This window comes from Clarias gariepinus, chromosome 15, assembly GCF_024256425.1.
Source record: "Clarias gariepinus isolate MV-2021 ecotype Netherlands chromosome 15, CGAR_prim_01v2, whole genome shotgun sequence".
Lineage (NCBI taxonomy): Eukaryota > Metazoa > Chordata > Actinopteri > Siluriformes > Clariidae > Clarias > Clarias gariepinus.
This window is the reverse complement of record NC_071114.1, coordinates 28757258-28774332: the sequence shown is the minus strand read 5'-3', so window position 1 is coordinate 28774332 and position 17075 is coordinate 28757258. Positions and strand designations below refer to the sequence as shown.

Sequence of the window (17075 nt, the reverse complement as noted above, 5' to 3'; positions counted from 1 at the left end):
GTATAAATGACATATTTCATGTGGTTTGAAATACAAAGCTGGCTAATAGAAAGTAAAAATTTTCTGTTTTTAATGTTTTCCTGTGTAGATGTTATAGTTTATGCCTATGGTAAGATACTTTTGAGATATATTGCTAGTGGCCTTATCCATAATGCTTTCATAAAAGTAATGCTGAGTTACAGTTCTTATGACCAGTCATCACTGGTTATACCTTTATAAATTTCAAGTAACGATCGTGATCGTCCAGTTCACCCCCCACACACATAATCCTGTCCACTGTTGCTGAAGCAGGGTGGTGAAAGGCCAGCGAGAAGGCTTGAGGAAAAAATCAGGAGCAAAGAAGATAAGCACAGTGGGCAGGCAGGCTAAGAACACACTGAAAAGGTCCTGCAAGGCACAGGATTTACAAAAAAAAAAAAAAACTGTTTGAAGAATTAAGAGATGGACTTGGCAGAGAAGTTGCAGAGAGCTGGCAGGGGGTCAGAGATCTGCAACTGTGGTGGGAAGGTTTCTACGAAGATTCCAGCAAAGATATTGAAGATGTGGGCATGATGCCAAACACGGGACACGATCCAAGAAGAACTAATCCTCCTTCTGTGCAAACATGGTATGTATACACAGTGAAATGTGGAATGGAAATGTAGTGTTTGTGGAGTATGGATGTCCTCGGATCTCGCGTTCGGAGTCGTGAAGGGACTGGTCACGGGTCAGGACTTGGGTACGTGTTAATCTGGGGTGTTGGCGATAGAGCTGGGTGCCGAGTCTAAAACTGGATTCATGGGAGGAATGGCCTTATGGCTGAAGTACTCGACGACCTGCTTGGGCACTTCGGCCAAGACGCACTTCGCCAGGGCTGCAGGAGACGCCTGAAAAATAAGCACAGAGATTTGGACTGCATGTATTATTAGGGCCAACCAACACGTCCATAAATTTTAAAATGCTGCCTGTCATGGTGTTGAGAACCAAACAAAGCGTAAAATCCTCTGTCTTGTATTAAACAATGCACTGTGTAGAGCAATGGAAGTATTATATTCAGTAGCTTCAGTAGCTTGTTGTGCACTTTGTATTTCAGTAACGTCCCAGCAGGAATTTTTGCTTGTCAAAACATTGTGGTGACATTAATTTGGCAATGTTATTGCGGTTGAGATAACACTGGTATTTTCGCATCACTGTCTGGTTCGGCAATTGTGCCGTCTCAGTCCACAAGACCCTACAGCGAATAGTGAGGACAGCCGAGAAGATCAGCAGGTCGCTCCTCCCTCTCTTAGTAAGGAATATCGACACCACTTTCTGCATCTGCAAAGCCACCAGCCACCCATCACTCTCCTGCCATCTGGAAAAAGGTATTCCAGATTCAGGCCCCCACATCCAGGTTTTTGTCCTAGCTAGTTTTGTTAATTTATGTTATATGTAGCACCTTGGTCCGGGAGGAAAATCGTTTTGTTTTACTCCGTACTGAACTGTTATTGTTAGTCTTTTGGCTGCTCCTGTCAGGGGGTCGCCACAAATCGAACCCAGGCCCTCCGCATGGCAGGCGGGAAACCTTCTACTGAGTCACCAATGATCCATGCACTGTGTACTGAACCGTATATGATTTAAATGACAATAAAAGCCAACTTGACTAGACTTTGAATTGGTTTTTGAAAATCAGAATGACTTTGATGAAATGACGTCGAAAGCAACGTTGACTGCACGACGACAGGATAACAAAAGCTTAGGCTAATCCCCCACCCTTTCCTCCACCCTCACCCAATTTTTCTTTTAAATCCTCTTCCCACCTGTGTTTGACTGATGGTACTTAGTTAGTGACCTACTGTACTGTAGTAACCCAGTGTAAGAATCTATCCCATAATGGAAACTTTAAAGCAGTTTTTCTAAGTCGCTCTGGATAAGATGCCTAAAAATGCCTAAATGTAAATGTAAATGCCCCTATCATACTGCTGCAAAAACAACTGCAAGACAGTATTAATATCAAAATAATGAACAGAACTCAAACTCTGGTCTCTGTACTGAAAGTGCTGCGCGTTTGCCTGTACTGTAAATGTGTCTACATAATAACAAGCACCACAAACACCATATTACATTAGAGTAATTGGCAAGCTAAGACGCACCTCGTAATATTTCAGGAAAAAAAATAGAGATTTAACATTACAACACTAAGAGATGGGTGACATGAGATACACACGCTGTGTGTGGGAAGCTGTTGTGTCCGTCCCAATCTCCGATTTAAATTCTAAACCTTGATAATAGAAACTTACGCGACCATGCATAAGGCAGGATGTTGAGCGAGTGGATGTTAATCCAAAAATGCTCCAAATAAAGGTTACGATTTTCACGTTGTGTTTGTGTTATTCATTCAGTCAACATTATCTTAGCATCTTCCATAAATAATGTGAATGGTGGAAGTTACAAAACAAATTATAATGGACCTCCAACATTCCCTGGGTTAGGAGGACCAGAGCACGTCATTTCATATAATTTGGATTAATTTTTATTATTAGTGCACTTATTTATCCTCCTGAGACCCGACTCTACACTTAAGCACGTTGTGATTTCTTCTCGCGGTTTCTTTTTATTAGCACCTGATTACTATGAACTATCGATTTTTTTCAAAGTAAATTTGGAAAAAGTAATATTATCCGACAGTCCTACAAGGATATACTGTATAAACAATGGGGTTGGAAGAAAGTGACATGTCCTCACCTACCGATGCTCAGGTCTCATGAGATCAAAACAAAGCAGCCTAATATTATTACTGTAAATGTTTTAAACTCATACACAGAGCAAACCCATTAAAAAAAAACCATGGGGGAAAAGCGGGAGCTCGAATTTACATTTAGTTTAGACCTCAGCCAAAAAAAACTGAGGTTAGAAAGCATTTAAGCGTTTAAGCCTCACTGCTCAACGTTTAATTGATTTCGTCTGGCTGAAGACACAAAACCGGAAGAAAACCTTTTCTACAGGGGAAAGCTGTGCAGCTCCATTAGCTTCTTCTGCTCAGTCCGCGCGACCTGCTTAGTCTGACTGCCTGATCTGAAGTAAGTGTAGTGCTTTTTCCTTAAAAAAGAGGACACGTGAAGATTTTATATGTCAAAAAAAGTATAAAAGGCCTTCAATTTGTCTCCATATTAATCACGTTGCTGTGCATCAAAGATCTAAGATTAGAGACTCACCGTTTTAAAGTCTCTGAAGGGCACAAATTGGACAATGTCTCTCAGGACGGGTTCTCCTTTAGGAGAGCGCAGGACACCGTCATCCCCATCCAGGATCTGCATGTCAGTGAAGTCGGCGTTCCCCACACCCACGATGATGATCGACAGAGGCTGGTAGGAGGCGCGCACGATAGCCTCTCGCGTGTCCGCCATGTCGGTCACCACGCCATCCGTCAGGATCAGCAAGATGTGGTATTTCTAGTAAAGAGGACATCAAGCTGACGGTCAACGTGCTAAAAGGGGAGGTGATGGATAGAGTTCCTATGAGGTCTAGACAGTCGTTTGATTTTTTTTTCTTCGTACAATTAGAGCTCACATACTGAAACACTATCAGTGTAGGTGATCCCTGCAATTCAATAATAAATGAAGACCGTCACAAGGACATGATGGTTGGAAAACAGCTGAAATGAGCGAGTACAGCCAAATCTCGGGAAAAGCCAGAGGGTAAACATTTAACCTTGCAGCATGAAACGTTTAGTGTCTAATTAAACTCCAATTGTTTTTTTGTAATAGATAATTTATAAAATCAGATGATATGCAAACCCTGAAGCTCTATACCATACTAGGATAAAAAAGATGTCCTCTGCTCTAATATTTCTTGACCTGTAAACAATGCGTACTTTGAATCACAAGATCCTCATCTCCACTTGTGATGACTTAGGCACTGGGATTTGGTTTTTCTTCCTATCTAAAGGTTTGATCGTACCACAGAGGTTACATTTTATTTCACACTATAACGCCCAGCGTTCTTTAGCGCTCAATTGGTTTTGTACGTTCCTGTTCTTTTGCTGTCTGTCATCATTCTAGTTGTGTGTAATCTGCTTAGGCTTGCTTTTTTTTTCTGTTTCTTTATACACCATCACCAAGTCTCTTAGAACACATTAGCCTTCTTTCCTTCTGGATAAAGATACGTCTTGAAGAACTCAACAAAGCAAATCTGATTTAATCTCTATTGCGACTGAAACTGTCCATCCAACACCCACACACAGCTTAGAAAATTGGTTCTTGAGTTTGACTTCGTATGATACACCAGAAGAATGAAATTCTCATACAAGTAGCACTCACTCACTCACTCATCGTCTATACCGCTTCATTCTGTATATAGGGTTGGGGGGGGGGGCTATCTCATGACACCTAGGGCACGAGGGGGGTGCTAGGCAGGAAAAAGATCATCCACTGTCCCTAATATCCTACTTTACATACTTACTCACTAAATCAGACCTTCATCTGTTGGTTCATCTTTATGTTCACCAGCAGAACAATGAGCTTTAAACATTTATACTTGTGTATTTCAAAATCACTCCAAAAAGCCCTAAATCAATGTCCTTCTAGTAGCATCTCTTCACTCAGTGGTACAAATACTTCGTTTTCTACTTAAGTAGAAATTTTGGGTATCTATACTTTACTGGAGTAATTATTTTTCAGCCGACTTTTTACTTCTACTCCTTACATTTTCACGAATTATCTGTACTTTCTACTCCTTACATTTTAAAAATAGCCTCGTTACTCCTATTTTATTTCAGCTTGTCATTCAAAAAACAAACAAAAAAAAAACATCCGGATAAATCGCGCCATCCGGATGGAGCGAATTTGATTGTGGTTGGATGAGACGTATAAACACACCATTCCGACACTCTATTGGTTGGTACGCGATCCATCGCACCTGCACATGATGTCATGTCACACTATATATATATATATATATATATATATATATATATATATATATATATACATACATATACATTTATTTTCCAATAACAATAAATCCAATCACTTGGATTAATCATTCATTCTGACAGCACTTATGTTTATTGTAGACAACCATACAAGGGTAATTGTTACTAAGCCTGCCCTGGGTGCACTAATTTTCTTGTATGTTTGATTCCTGCAGCTAAGCTTGGATGTACATTTACATTCCAATAAAGGTTACTGATGACACGCCTCTGAAGTTTGACTTTTTGCACCATTAAAATACTTATAGGCAACTAGTTATCATATCTTCTTCTCCATGAAACATGTTAATGCTCAGTCGTACACATATATGGTTCTTTAATGTATTTGCATTGTACTAAAATGCATTCTTTTTCAATTGCCATATACAGGATCCCAAATCACTATGGCTGTTAAAAAATACAACAAAAAAACAACAAATTTTTCTTTTTTTTTAAGAGGTGTTAGTGCAGTATATAGGCCCGTGGCACAGCCTACGCTTTTATCCTTAATGCTTTTCCCCCCCTTAGGTTATTTTTACTTTTATACTTAAAGTAGTTTTGAAATCAGTACTTTTACACTTTTACTTAAGTAAAAAGCTTAAGTTGATACTTCATCTTCTTAAAGAAGTCTTTTTAAACCCTAGTATCTATACTTCAACTCAAGTAATGAATGTGAATACTTTTGACACCACTGGTGACAGGTAGAGAACAGAACAACAACTTAAACAAGGCTACAACAGTGATAAAACAGCAAGCAGAGCAAAACAAGGAACTTAAATGGTAACTGATCGAATTAACTAGAAACACCTGTGACTGTGAACAGAAAAGCTACAAACACCCACGTCAATATAAAAGTCCCTACACCATGACAATTCAGTTCAGTCCAATTAAATTCAGTTTTATATATGTATCGCTTTTAACAATGGTCATTGTTGTGAAGCAGCTTTACGGAATAGAAACGAGTTTGAAAAGTGTGCGCAAATGTGTATAAGTGAAAATTATCTAATTGTGCCTGATGAGCAAGCAGGCAAGGTCATCATGATGGTGGCAAGGAAAAAAAACCTGAGATATACAGTAGACCATAGGAAGAAACCTTGAGAGGAACCAGACTCAACAGGGAACCCATCCTCATCGGGGTGATGAGCAGATAATATGATTGTGAACAGTGAGTCTGTTATGAAGGAGACCTACATGTATAATTGGCTGGGGGACCAAGAATCCCAATCACATCAAAGCAGCACATGGTCTTAGGAACATAGTTTCCAGCTATTGTTATTGGAATTGCTGTACCTCAATTTTCCACAAGAAATGTAGGAGTTTACACGAGACGATGTGAGGGTATGGATGCCGGAGTTCAATCAAATGCAAAGTAACCTTAGCATACAAATTAATGCTAGCTACCGTAGCATTTTGCAGTACCTAAGCTCAAGCGTGACCTAGCTAGCTTGTGGTAACAGTGGAACCCATTTATGGATTAACCAAGGTTTAGGTGGAGTCAGATCCTACCAAGATGGTGATGACCAGAACTCCTACCATTGAGCTTCAAAACAGCTCTTCAGACAACCTACAGTATGGGTAACGTCACGAAGGTTTGTCCAGTTCTTTCTATACAGTCTATTGTTACTGTAATTCACCTATTCTTCCCAGTATAGGCTACAGATGCACCATGCCCCTGACCAAGATAAAGATTTTGGGTCTGCAACTGGAACTTATTTCTAGAACAGTTTTTTTTAACCATCTGAACCACAATAGGTGTCTTTCAGCGTATTTAGGATATTTAAAGTTGAACGCATGGCACAGTGGCTTAGTGGTTAGCACTGTCACCTTGCACCACCAGGGTCAAGGGTTTGTTCCTGCCTTGGGTCTGGTTGCATGGAGTTTACATGTTCTCGTAGGCTTGGTGGCTTTCCTCTAGGAACTCTGGTTTCCTCCCAAGGACATAAAGGCAGATTAGGCTAATTCATGTGCGTGTATGTGTAGGTGCCCTGCGATGGATTGGCACCCCATCCAGGGCGTACCCCGCCTCATGTCCTAAGTCTCCTGGGATAGGCTCCAGGCCTACAGGATTATGCGGTATAGACGATGAGTGAGTGATGAGTAAGAGGGTAAGTTGGATGCGAAACATTTCTAAAGTAGTGTTGGGAAAGTGGGAGAAAATGAACCCGCAGAAACTCACAGATGCATCTTTAATAGGCTCCTTTCCCGCTGCTTGCTTTCCTATTCTGCTGATTATAGGAGCCACATTAGTTGGTCCGTAGAGCTGGATCTTGGGTAGGCAGTTCTGGTAAGCTTCTACCACCCCCTGAATCTCTGATTAGACACAAGAAAGAGGTGCACAGTTAACAGCTGGAGCCTGTCTCAGTGTCACAGACTTCGAGACAGCAGATTTTAGCATTACCCCAATAGGAAAAAGAGGTGTTCTTTTAAGCCACAAGCAAAAAAAAAAAAAAAAAGTGTCCTTTATGCTTTTCTAACCGTGAAAAGAGGCTTCGGAAAAAAGAAAACCCAATGAAAAGAGGTCAGTTCGGCTCTTTGAAGATGTTCTCTTCTTTAGCCAATGCAACTCATTCAAAGAATTCATGTGAACTGATTGAAAAACATACAAAAAATAATGTCCCAAAAATGCGCCTCTTGAGAACGGTGCTCTAGAATAACTGTAGGCCTTAATCTTTTCATCCTGAGCATTAACCATTTCTAAAATAAAACCTCCCTCCCCAATGTCTTACTGATGAGGGCCCTGTTTTTGTCTTACCTTCACACTCATCATCATCTGGATTGAAATTGATGGCAAAGTCATGTGACACCTGAAATACAGACAGAACAAAATATGGTTAAATCTTGACGGTTGAACCAGGTTTGCTTTACGCAATGCATTTTAAGGTCACTGCAGTAGTGAACAGAAAAACAACTGCAAGCGAAATCACATGCTCCATTTTTTAAAGCTTTTTTAGCTTGCTTGTATGCTTTAGAAAAATCTGCAACCACTGCAAGAACTAATGCCACATGCTACTATAATATTACACCCCCTTCCTTACAGCTTTTCTGTTACAAATGACAACTATAGAGAGGGAGAAGTTCAATGAGAAATATTATACTACGCCTCCTAAGCATAAGGTCGATAGATTTTCCATTATTTATGTACAGAAATATGAGTTCATGTCATATATAGGACATGGTAACCTTTACATCTGAGATTATGGTAATAAGATATATTTTAATTTCACACAAGGGCTAATCTTGTCATACATTATCTATAAATATCTGCACTACAAATAATTTTGCCTTTGGTACTCAATGAGGGATTCATACAGTAGGTGGGTTGTGCCTCTAATAATGAATCGAGTCCAAAATGTGCAGAGTTCCTGGTTAAGTGCTAAAGAAAATCTGCTAAAATGGCTATGACCCTGCACTCAACTACTAAATAGTTTAGTATCCTAATTGATGCTAAATCCAAGGTTGCACACTAAACTACTAAATAGTACACTCTAATAAATAATAAATTCTGTTATGTACGCTGTCTGGCCAAACAAACAAAAAAATCGCCATTTCAGAAGGGTGGAATTATTGGGCTGCACCAAGCAAAGAAAACAACTAAGGATATTTGAAATTACTGAAACTGAATTAAACCTGGAGGGATAGTCCTGAACCATCAACTTTGTGGAAGAAATGCTGACGAAAAAAAAAAAATCAGGAATTAAGATCACTTAAACACTTGGCGAAGTTGCATGGTAAACAATCAACAGTAAAAACCAGAGCTATGTTTAATAGTAGAAGAAAGTGCACCCACAGAATGTGATGAGAGCTCATAGGATTGGGACTAAACAACTGTATGTTCATAAGAAAACCAGTTATTAGTGAGACTCATCAGAAAAAAGTGCTCCAGTTTGCTAGGGATCATCAAGATTAGACTTTAGAGCGATGGGAAAAGGTCATGGGATCTGACAAGTCCAGGCTGAGCCTATTCCAGAGTGATGGGCGTGTCAGGGTAAGAAGGGAAGAGCATGAAGCGATGCACTCATCATGCATAGCCGTCACTGTTCAAGCCTCTGGAGGCAGTGTTATGATCTGGGGTTGCTTCAGTTGCTCAGGTCTAGACTAAGCAAAAAATAAAGTCAGCTGATGAGTTGTTCTTCCCTGATGGCACGACCATATTCAAGGACTCAGAGTGTGAAAGAGTGGCTCTGGGATATATATATATATATATATATATATATATATATATATAAATAAATTTTATAAATACCTTGAAATCCAATTCCTTTTATTCATTTTATATGTGTGACAATATACGGTAAATAGACCAGGATGATATATGATAATCAGCTGATGTAAAAGAAGCCAGGTGTTAAATAGAAAGGTGACACATGTGGCCACAGACCCTCAAATCGGATCCCAACAGCCGAGCAGCTTAGCAAGGTCAGAAGAAGGGACTGAACCATGAGAGAACAGAGGTAAATCAAAAGACGAAAGATGAATCTCAATGAGCGGAAACAGACTCTTACCTCGTAATTGGGTGGAATTCGTGCGCCGAAGCCCAGAGCCGAGAACCTTTTGTCACTGTGATAAAAGAAGAATCGAAAAGTGTTCAATTTTTGTAATCTTTTCAGACTAAAACACATTTATTACCCTTTTCCCCACCGCAGGCTATGGAAGTCCGGCTTCACAGACGTTATAGATTTTCTCTCAAGTGCATAAAAGCGTATTTCACTTAATCACAGATATTAATGGCGCTTTCACGCTTTCCTTGAATACTCCAGGATAGATTTGGATCTTGTTCAGGAAAAGTAACATCATTCCACACTGAACAGTGGGTCAATTATATGTCTTAATAGCATAGATTCTCAATTCGGATTGGTCTGAAGGAGTTAATTAATTTTCTAAAACAGCTAATTATAACTTGACATTGATGTGCTCATTCTAAAACAGTAACATTTCTATAGTAACAACTTACACACAGAGACTTGCATCGCTGATGAGCACCACGTAAGAAAAAGACTAATGAAGACATTTTAAGCTTGTGAGGGGATGCGTATTTAATATTTATGGACGGAGTCGTCAGTGTTGTTTGTAGCAGTCGTTCTAATGTACCATTTATTGGACTTTCTGACTTTAACAGAGGGGATATAAGAGAAGCTGGTGATGGAACGGCTGTTTAAAGCTGCTAAAATCCAAGTGATAACAGGAACTAACTTGATTTACAGACATTCCACAACATTAAATGTCACTATACAGTAAATGGATAAAGTATAGAAGGAATATCATGAGATTATTAGATGCAGTAAAACATCCAAATTGTGCGTGTATCTGTGAATGACGATCCTGGCCGAGGTGGCTCTTTGAAAGCCATTTCCAAAAGGAGTTCCTGGGGGGCCAGCGTTTTAGGCAGGAAACAGACAGTCTGATCATGGCTCTCGCGTACTGAGAAATCTTTCTACCTTGATGTTACCCAAGCCCTGCATTGGTGTAGGAGGGGATTATACAGATAAATTAAGGAATTTAGAGTATTTAAAGCAGTATTCAAAATGTATCAAGAGATTAGATATTAGATTTTTTTTCTCCCATTTCACAAGAATTGCATGTCTTTGCAAAACATGGATCAGAAATTAATCACATTATTTTGCTAATCCCAGGAGTGAATTTCTTTCTTAAATTCACGCAAGGTTTGTTTCAATGAGAATAAACAGCAAGTGCGAAAACACCCTAAGAGACACCCAGAAGGCCAGTGAAACGTCGAGGAACAGATGCCTGCTGCTTGTCATAAACTTCTTCACCACACTGATGTCACATCCAGATGAAAACGGCCAGAGCAAATCACACAACCTTCTATTCCAATCACTCCGTTCCTGCGTTGCCACACGACTCCACTGTGGCTTCAGCGACGTTGGCGCCGTGGCCCACTGCTGCGCTCAGCCTGCATGTGTCATGTGTAATGGGCATGGTGGAGGGATGAAAGCAGCGCCGGAGGGAGGGAAGAAAAAGAGCGAAAGACTCCACGGGGGCACAAGGCTAATCACTCAGCAGGATTCTGCTCTCAGCTCAGAACACGGCATGGACGGGAGCAAGGGACTGAGCGCTGTGATGTTCAGCACACCAGGGGTACAGAACACACCTGAGCACTGTGCAAATTACTCTCCTGATTTTCAGGGAGCGTGTTTGTCTCGTCAAGCTGTCCCCGGTTATAATCCATTTCATAATAACATGCAAGTCTTGCATTTTTATTTGCACTCGAAGTTCATTTGAAATCCCAAACGGTTGTACAGCTTTTAAACTTTATCTCTGGAAAACACATTGAGATTTTCTAGTTGAAATATAATATAAAAAAAATATAATGTCAGATATAATGTTTCATTTGCTTTACATATCCTTAAAATATTGAATGTTATTTGTGCTTATTTGTCTTATTTCTGATTATTTCGAAGTTTTACTGAAAACTTGAATTGTGAAGATAGTGACGAACTGAAAAAAAAGTAAATTTATTTGTCAGGTTTTAAAACTGAATTCAAGTCAAATTTTTGGAATTTAAACAAAAGCAACCAACTTTAAGCCTACAGATTACTGAGCATTCACAGAGCAAACTATCCAACATTACAATGCAGCGAGATCCACATCTACTGCCTGGTTTAGACATTTTTTTAAAATAAATAAAATGTGATAAATCTGCTGTATAAATTACAAAACAGAAAGAAACAAGCTCACAGACTGCATGAATCTGTAAAACAGTGAAGAAAGTGAGCGTACACAAAAACACGTGTCATTAGACACCGTGCCACACACACACACACACACACAGACCCCTCCTACTTTCGTCCTCACAGACACACACACATACACACACACTCTTTCTCTCTGCTCTACACAAAAACACTACTCTGTCGCGATCCTTTTTTTAAAGGTAAAGTGCAGGTTAATTTGTTATAATTTTACTTTACAGCAGTGATTCCGTTAGTGTGTCGCTCAATCGAGTGTCATTAGAGAGATTTCTTGTTTATTTTTTCGATAAAACAGTGTTTTCGTTGTGTGCGCGCGTGTGTAAAAAAATAAAGGAAGGGTAACTGTGTAAGATGAGAAAGGGGAGAGGAGAAGGGAGCTTACTTTAGATTCACACACACAGCACCTGCGCACACAAACGGAAACACTTATCTGTTGGGATTTATTTTTACTTTTTTTAAGTGCAGGTTAACATTTGTTTTATTTTTACCTAATATTGTGTGTTAATAATTTTTATGTATTTATTTTTTGGGGCTGTGGAACAAATAGTTTGAGTTTTCATTATTTCTTATAGGAGAATTTGCTTTGGTTTACGAGTGTTTTAAAATCCGAGAACTAATTATGCTCATAATTCAAGGTTCCACTGTATCTGCTACTTCTGCTCTGTAAATCCTTCATAACGGCTCTAGTCTGAGGTGCTGGTTGTTAATTGGTGATTTCGGAGGCTGGTAACTCTAAATGAACTTCTCCTCTGCAACAAAGGAAAGATTTGCTCTTGCTTTCCTGGAAAGGTCTTCATCAGAGCCAGTTTCAGCATGGTGCTTAATGGGTTTTACAAATGCACTTGACAATACTGTTCTTGCAAGAACTATTCCAGAACAACTGACTATTGTTGTTGATGTTGCTTAATTACCTATTATCCTCCTGTACCTAATGTGTTGTTTAATAGTTTTGAAATACTGTATGCTTGTGTTTCTTACAGCTATAAGCTAAGTTCCATCTGGCACCTCTGTAATTCATTTCACATCACATCCACAGCTTGCTGATGATTGACGGAAGAACTTGTGCAGAAGCCGACATCTTTTCTGCACAAACTAATAAAGAACTTGGATGTTCTCAGTGTTACGTAGCAGAGCACACTGATAGTACTGCATGCCTTAAGTTATATTAAGTTATAATGAATTTCAAGCCTGTGGGAAAAGCATATTTAAGAATATTTCAGGTTTATCCGAATACATTTCCCATGACATACAGTACTGTGCAAAAGTTTAGATGGTTTCAAATATTAAATGAAATGATGTAGACTTAATTAAACAAATGTTTTATGTCAACAGGCTAAAAAGTGACTAAATATACATGTAAAGATTTTAGTCGGTTATTTATGTACCAAACTCAGCAGCGACCTCATTTCCCCTCTCGCCTGTTCCAACCACTTCCAGTATACTAATCACCGGCCTGATCATCTGTCATCATCTGCACCCGTTTCTTACAGGTTCATGCCATGAGTTAGGTGACACCTCATAATAAGAATAGCACAATGGAGAGTACAGTGAATTTTCCTGGGTTCTCATAGGCATCCTGTAATTTTCCACGCTTGCATCATGAATCGCATGAATAGAACTGATTAGTGATTCTCTTCACATTACATGACGCACAGCACGCAACTCTTTAAGCTTTAGTTAGAGATTGAAACCTTCCTCCCCCCTAGCAGCATTGTGCAATCTCAATTGAAGTGTTTATAATAGCATCCTAGCTGTTAAGGATGTTAGCAAGAGTAATTAGCTCTGACAAATCACCTAACAGAACAAGCAACATTAAAATTCTTTCACATTCCATTCATGTGACTCAGCAAACAACTTTCCATTTCTTCCATGTGACGAAGGAAACACTCAGTTACTCATCTTCTATACCGCATTATCCTGTGTTCAGGGTCGCGGGGGGCAGAAGCCTATCCCAAGAGGCTCAAGGCACGAAGTGGGATACACCCTTGAGAGGGTGCCAGTTCATCACAGGGCACACACACACACCCTAATTCACACACTATGGGCAATTTGGGAACGCCAATTAGCCTAATATGCATGTCCTTGAACTGTGGGAGGAAACCGGTGTACCCGGAGGAAACCCACCAGGCACAGAGAGACGGGAATCGAGCCTGGCTACGAACCGAAGGTTCAAGGAGACAATGCTAACCATCCTGATTCATCTATCTAAGAAGTAGGAATACAAATAAAAAGAAAAAAAATATGAAAAGAAAAAGGGTACAGGACGTGAATGTCTCATTTGTTGCTGCTAATGGTTATTTTATTTCAACTGAAGAACCAGCAGAACACAAGACAACAAAAGAAAATGTAGGAGATGCTTATTATTAACGAATATCACCTTTGCCACACTGTTTTCATGCTGTTTATTGGTGCACATCTTAAAATTAAACAGCCATCTATTTACTGATATATGCTAGTGTTTTAGCATTTCATTCTTGCATGCTAGGATTTTTTTGTTAGCAATGTTGGCATGCAGTGTATGTGATGAGATTTACAGCACAACTGTGTTTGATGAGCAAAAGTGTGATTGAGAAACACGAGCTGCTCTGACAACTGCGACTTCCTCCCACGCAGTCAACTGCTTTCCAAATGAGTAACAAAATGTGCGTTTTTCAGCCTATCTTAAACACATGCTGCTTTTTTAGAATTGGGTTAAAATGGGTTAAGGGAGACACGCCCCAATTAGCTGTTAGACAGCTTGGATCCATTTTATGTAAGAAACTTTAGATAAATTAGTGCATGATTTCAACATCAACATCTGACTTATTCAATTGATTTTCTTTAATCCACACCTAGGGAAAAATGTTTCTGTCAGACTACACAAATTAATCATAACATCTAATAAATACAGCACCAACACTTTAAATAACAAATTACTACAAAAAATAATGCATGTACACATCACAAAATAAAAAAGAATTGCACTTAATAAATCATCATATAATAAATATTCATATCTAATAATAAAAGGCAAAACACCTGTTTAAAATGTCTGGCATTGAATAAGAAAAGACAAAAGAACATAATTTACTAAAATCATTACATTTAGCATCACGTTTTTGTATTTTAACATATATAGTATGTGTAGCTTTCATCACTCTTAATTCTATTTTGTCATGGCCAGCAGAAGTGCTGCGAGGAAAGAAAGCAGGATCCAAGTGCAGAGCTTAATGAATGGTTTGAAAAAGCACTTACAGTTCCGATCGAGCTGGACGACGTGAACGGCAGTAGTTCCAATGTGCAATAATCCGAATGACAGGCAGTCTGGAGGTCAGTATACACAATGGCGAAGTCAGAGCCGGTAAATGTGAGGTTATAAGGTGCCTCAGAAGGGCAATTGGTGATTTTTTTTTCTGGTGAAGGTGTCATATGATGCAACGGACCTTCTCACGTCTTCTTTAATGGTTGGACAGCACATGGCATGCCAGTCTGGAACTGTGGCTCTATTCAAGTAAAGAGTGGGGTGGAGGTGGGGACAAACAGTCAGTCAGGTGGAGGGTTGCTGGGTCCAGGCTCCTGCTTAATGTCCCATAGTACCTGGTTCTCTACTTTTAGGTGAGCAGTGGACATGAGACAATGGGGTGGGAGAATCATTTCTTAGGAGTGTTCAGGGGAGAAAACTAGAATCTTAGGAAATGTCCAATGAGCCTGACAAGAGTTGAGTCTCTTGGCTGACCTTAAGTACTCAAGGTTCCCGTGAATGATCCAGGCCAAGAAGGGGTGTTTCGCTCCTGCCAGGCAATGCCACCATTCATCAAGGGGAAGCTTAACGGACAGCAGTTTTTTGAGTAGGTGAGGTGTTATAGTAGAAGCAGAGCTGAGACATGAGGACAGGCAGGACATGCTCCTATTTAAAACCCTTTTCTTGACCCAGTCAATGTGTGGGTTATATAGAACTAGCCAGGGGAGACCCAAGACAACTGGAGAACTGGAGTATTTGATAACAAAGAAAGAGTTTCTGTGTGGTTCCCAGAGAACTGTAGCATGACTGGGGCAGCTAGATGAGTTATGGGGGATAGGTTGCTGCCATCAAGGGCTTGGATGGAGAATGGGCAACCCAAGGGTATTGAAAGAATCTTGAGGAGGTTCACCATGGACGAGCAGATCAGGTTCTGGTCGGTTGCAGAGGCCACAAAGGCATGAGAAGCAAGGGACTTGTTACCATAAATCAAGGACAGCGGAAAACAGGAACAATGATCTGGGAATCTCTTATGGCTTGGCCCCCCTGCAATCCCAGAATCACCATGGGGCATTGGCTTTAGCAAGCAGACCCATAAGAAATGGCTGGACAGGCTGCAGTAAAAACATGAAACTTCGTCCCGCCATTGTTGACATTCATCTGGAGAAATGCTTGTATCGTCCACAAACATGCGTTCAGCTTGGACGGTAATTCACATGCTGATAGCTTAACTTTTAGTGTGTCTGAGAGTCCATGGAGAAAGGTGTCAAAAAGAACCCGGTCGTCCCAGCCACATAAGGCAGCTAAAGTAGAGAAGATTTGAAATAAAGCCTGTGAACGGATATGTGGGTTTGATAGACTCATAATTCGAAATTACTGTTTTTATAATGAAACAAAATAACCCCCTTTTGCTCAATTATATTGACAGATTCAGAGCCTTTGAAGAGCAAGTTCTGTAAACACTTATTACTTAAACATACTGTAAATTATTTTGTGTTAGTTTTATTTGTCATTCACTTATTTTTATACTTTTGTAAAAGGATAAGATGCTTTGCATTAGGTAACACGCAGAAAGTCTGTTTAATGCTTTTGTTGCTTTTACCGCTAGTAACAAAAGCCATGCCCTTTAATTTTCTATGCGGCTAGCTTAACCATGTTTTCAGAAAGAGCAGCTGGCTTAACCACAGTTCATTAAATCCTGCCCATAATCCATTAAATACGAAACACAAGTTCAGTTATTGTTCCGGTCTGGACTTGGTCCAATAAATTGACTGATTCATGGTGGACTAGTCGGAATAATAAGTCAGAATAAGTCACATTAGCCTGATTGTGCAAACTAGAAGTTTTCGTTCAAGCTGGTAGCGGGTGCCCGGCTGGGAATGGGAATGGGCGGAGACTTTGCTGGTATTAATAAATGTAATTTTTCATTAGTGTATCTGACACAAAAAAAGCTTCTATACATGCCTTTCGGTTGCATGTTTTTCAAACGTAAATAAATACACATGAATAAAACGTCATATTAGACAAATACACTGAGAACCCTAGGATTTAAAAGCCTCGATCAATTAAGACAAATATAAAAGCTTTCCACACTTTCCTCTCTGAGTTGAAAGAGGTTACTAATAGAAAAATGCCATTTTCATGTTTCTCCTCAACAACACAATGCTTTTTCTCCCCATAGGACCTCATAAGGAACGACCTAAGCCACAAGAAGTGAGCA

At 39.7% G+C, this 17075-nt stretch overlaps 1 protein-coding gene across 1 annotated transcript in view; it reads right to left on the bottom strand.

Annotated features, from left to right (window-relative positions):
- Positions 1–249: 249 nt before the first annotated feature.
- Positions 250–17075, bottom strand: part of cpne7 (copine VII) — a 55071-nt gene continuing 38245 nt past the window's right edge. The window contains exons 11-15 of the mRNA XM_053513028.1: positions 9430–9484; positions 7680–7731; positions 7104–7237; positions 3174–3410; positions 250–866 (exon numbers count right to left, since the gene is read on the bottom strand). Coding sequence (XP_053369003.1) covers positions 726–866; positions 3174–3410; positions 7104–7237; positions 7680–7731; positions 9430–9484 — 619 coding nt within the window. The 3' untranslated portion in view covers positions 250–725. The remainder of the gene's footprint in view (positions 867–3173; positions 3411–7103; positions 7238–7679; positions 7732–9429; positions 9485–17075) is intronic.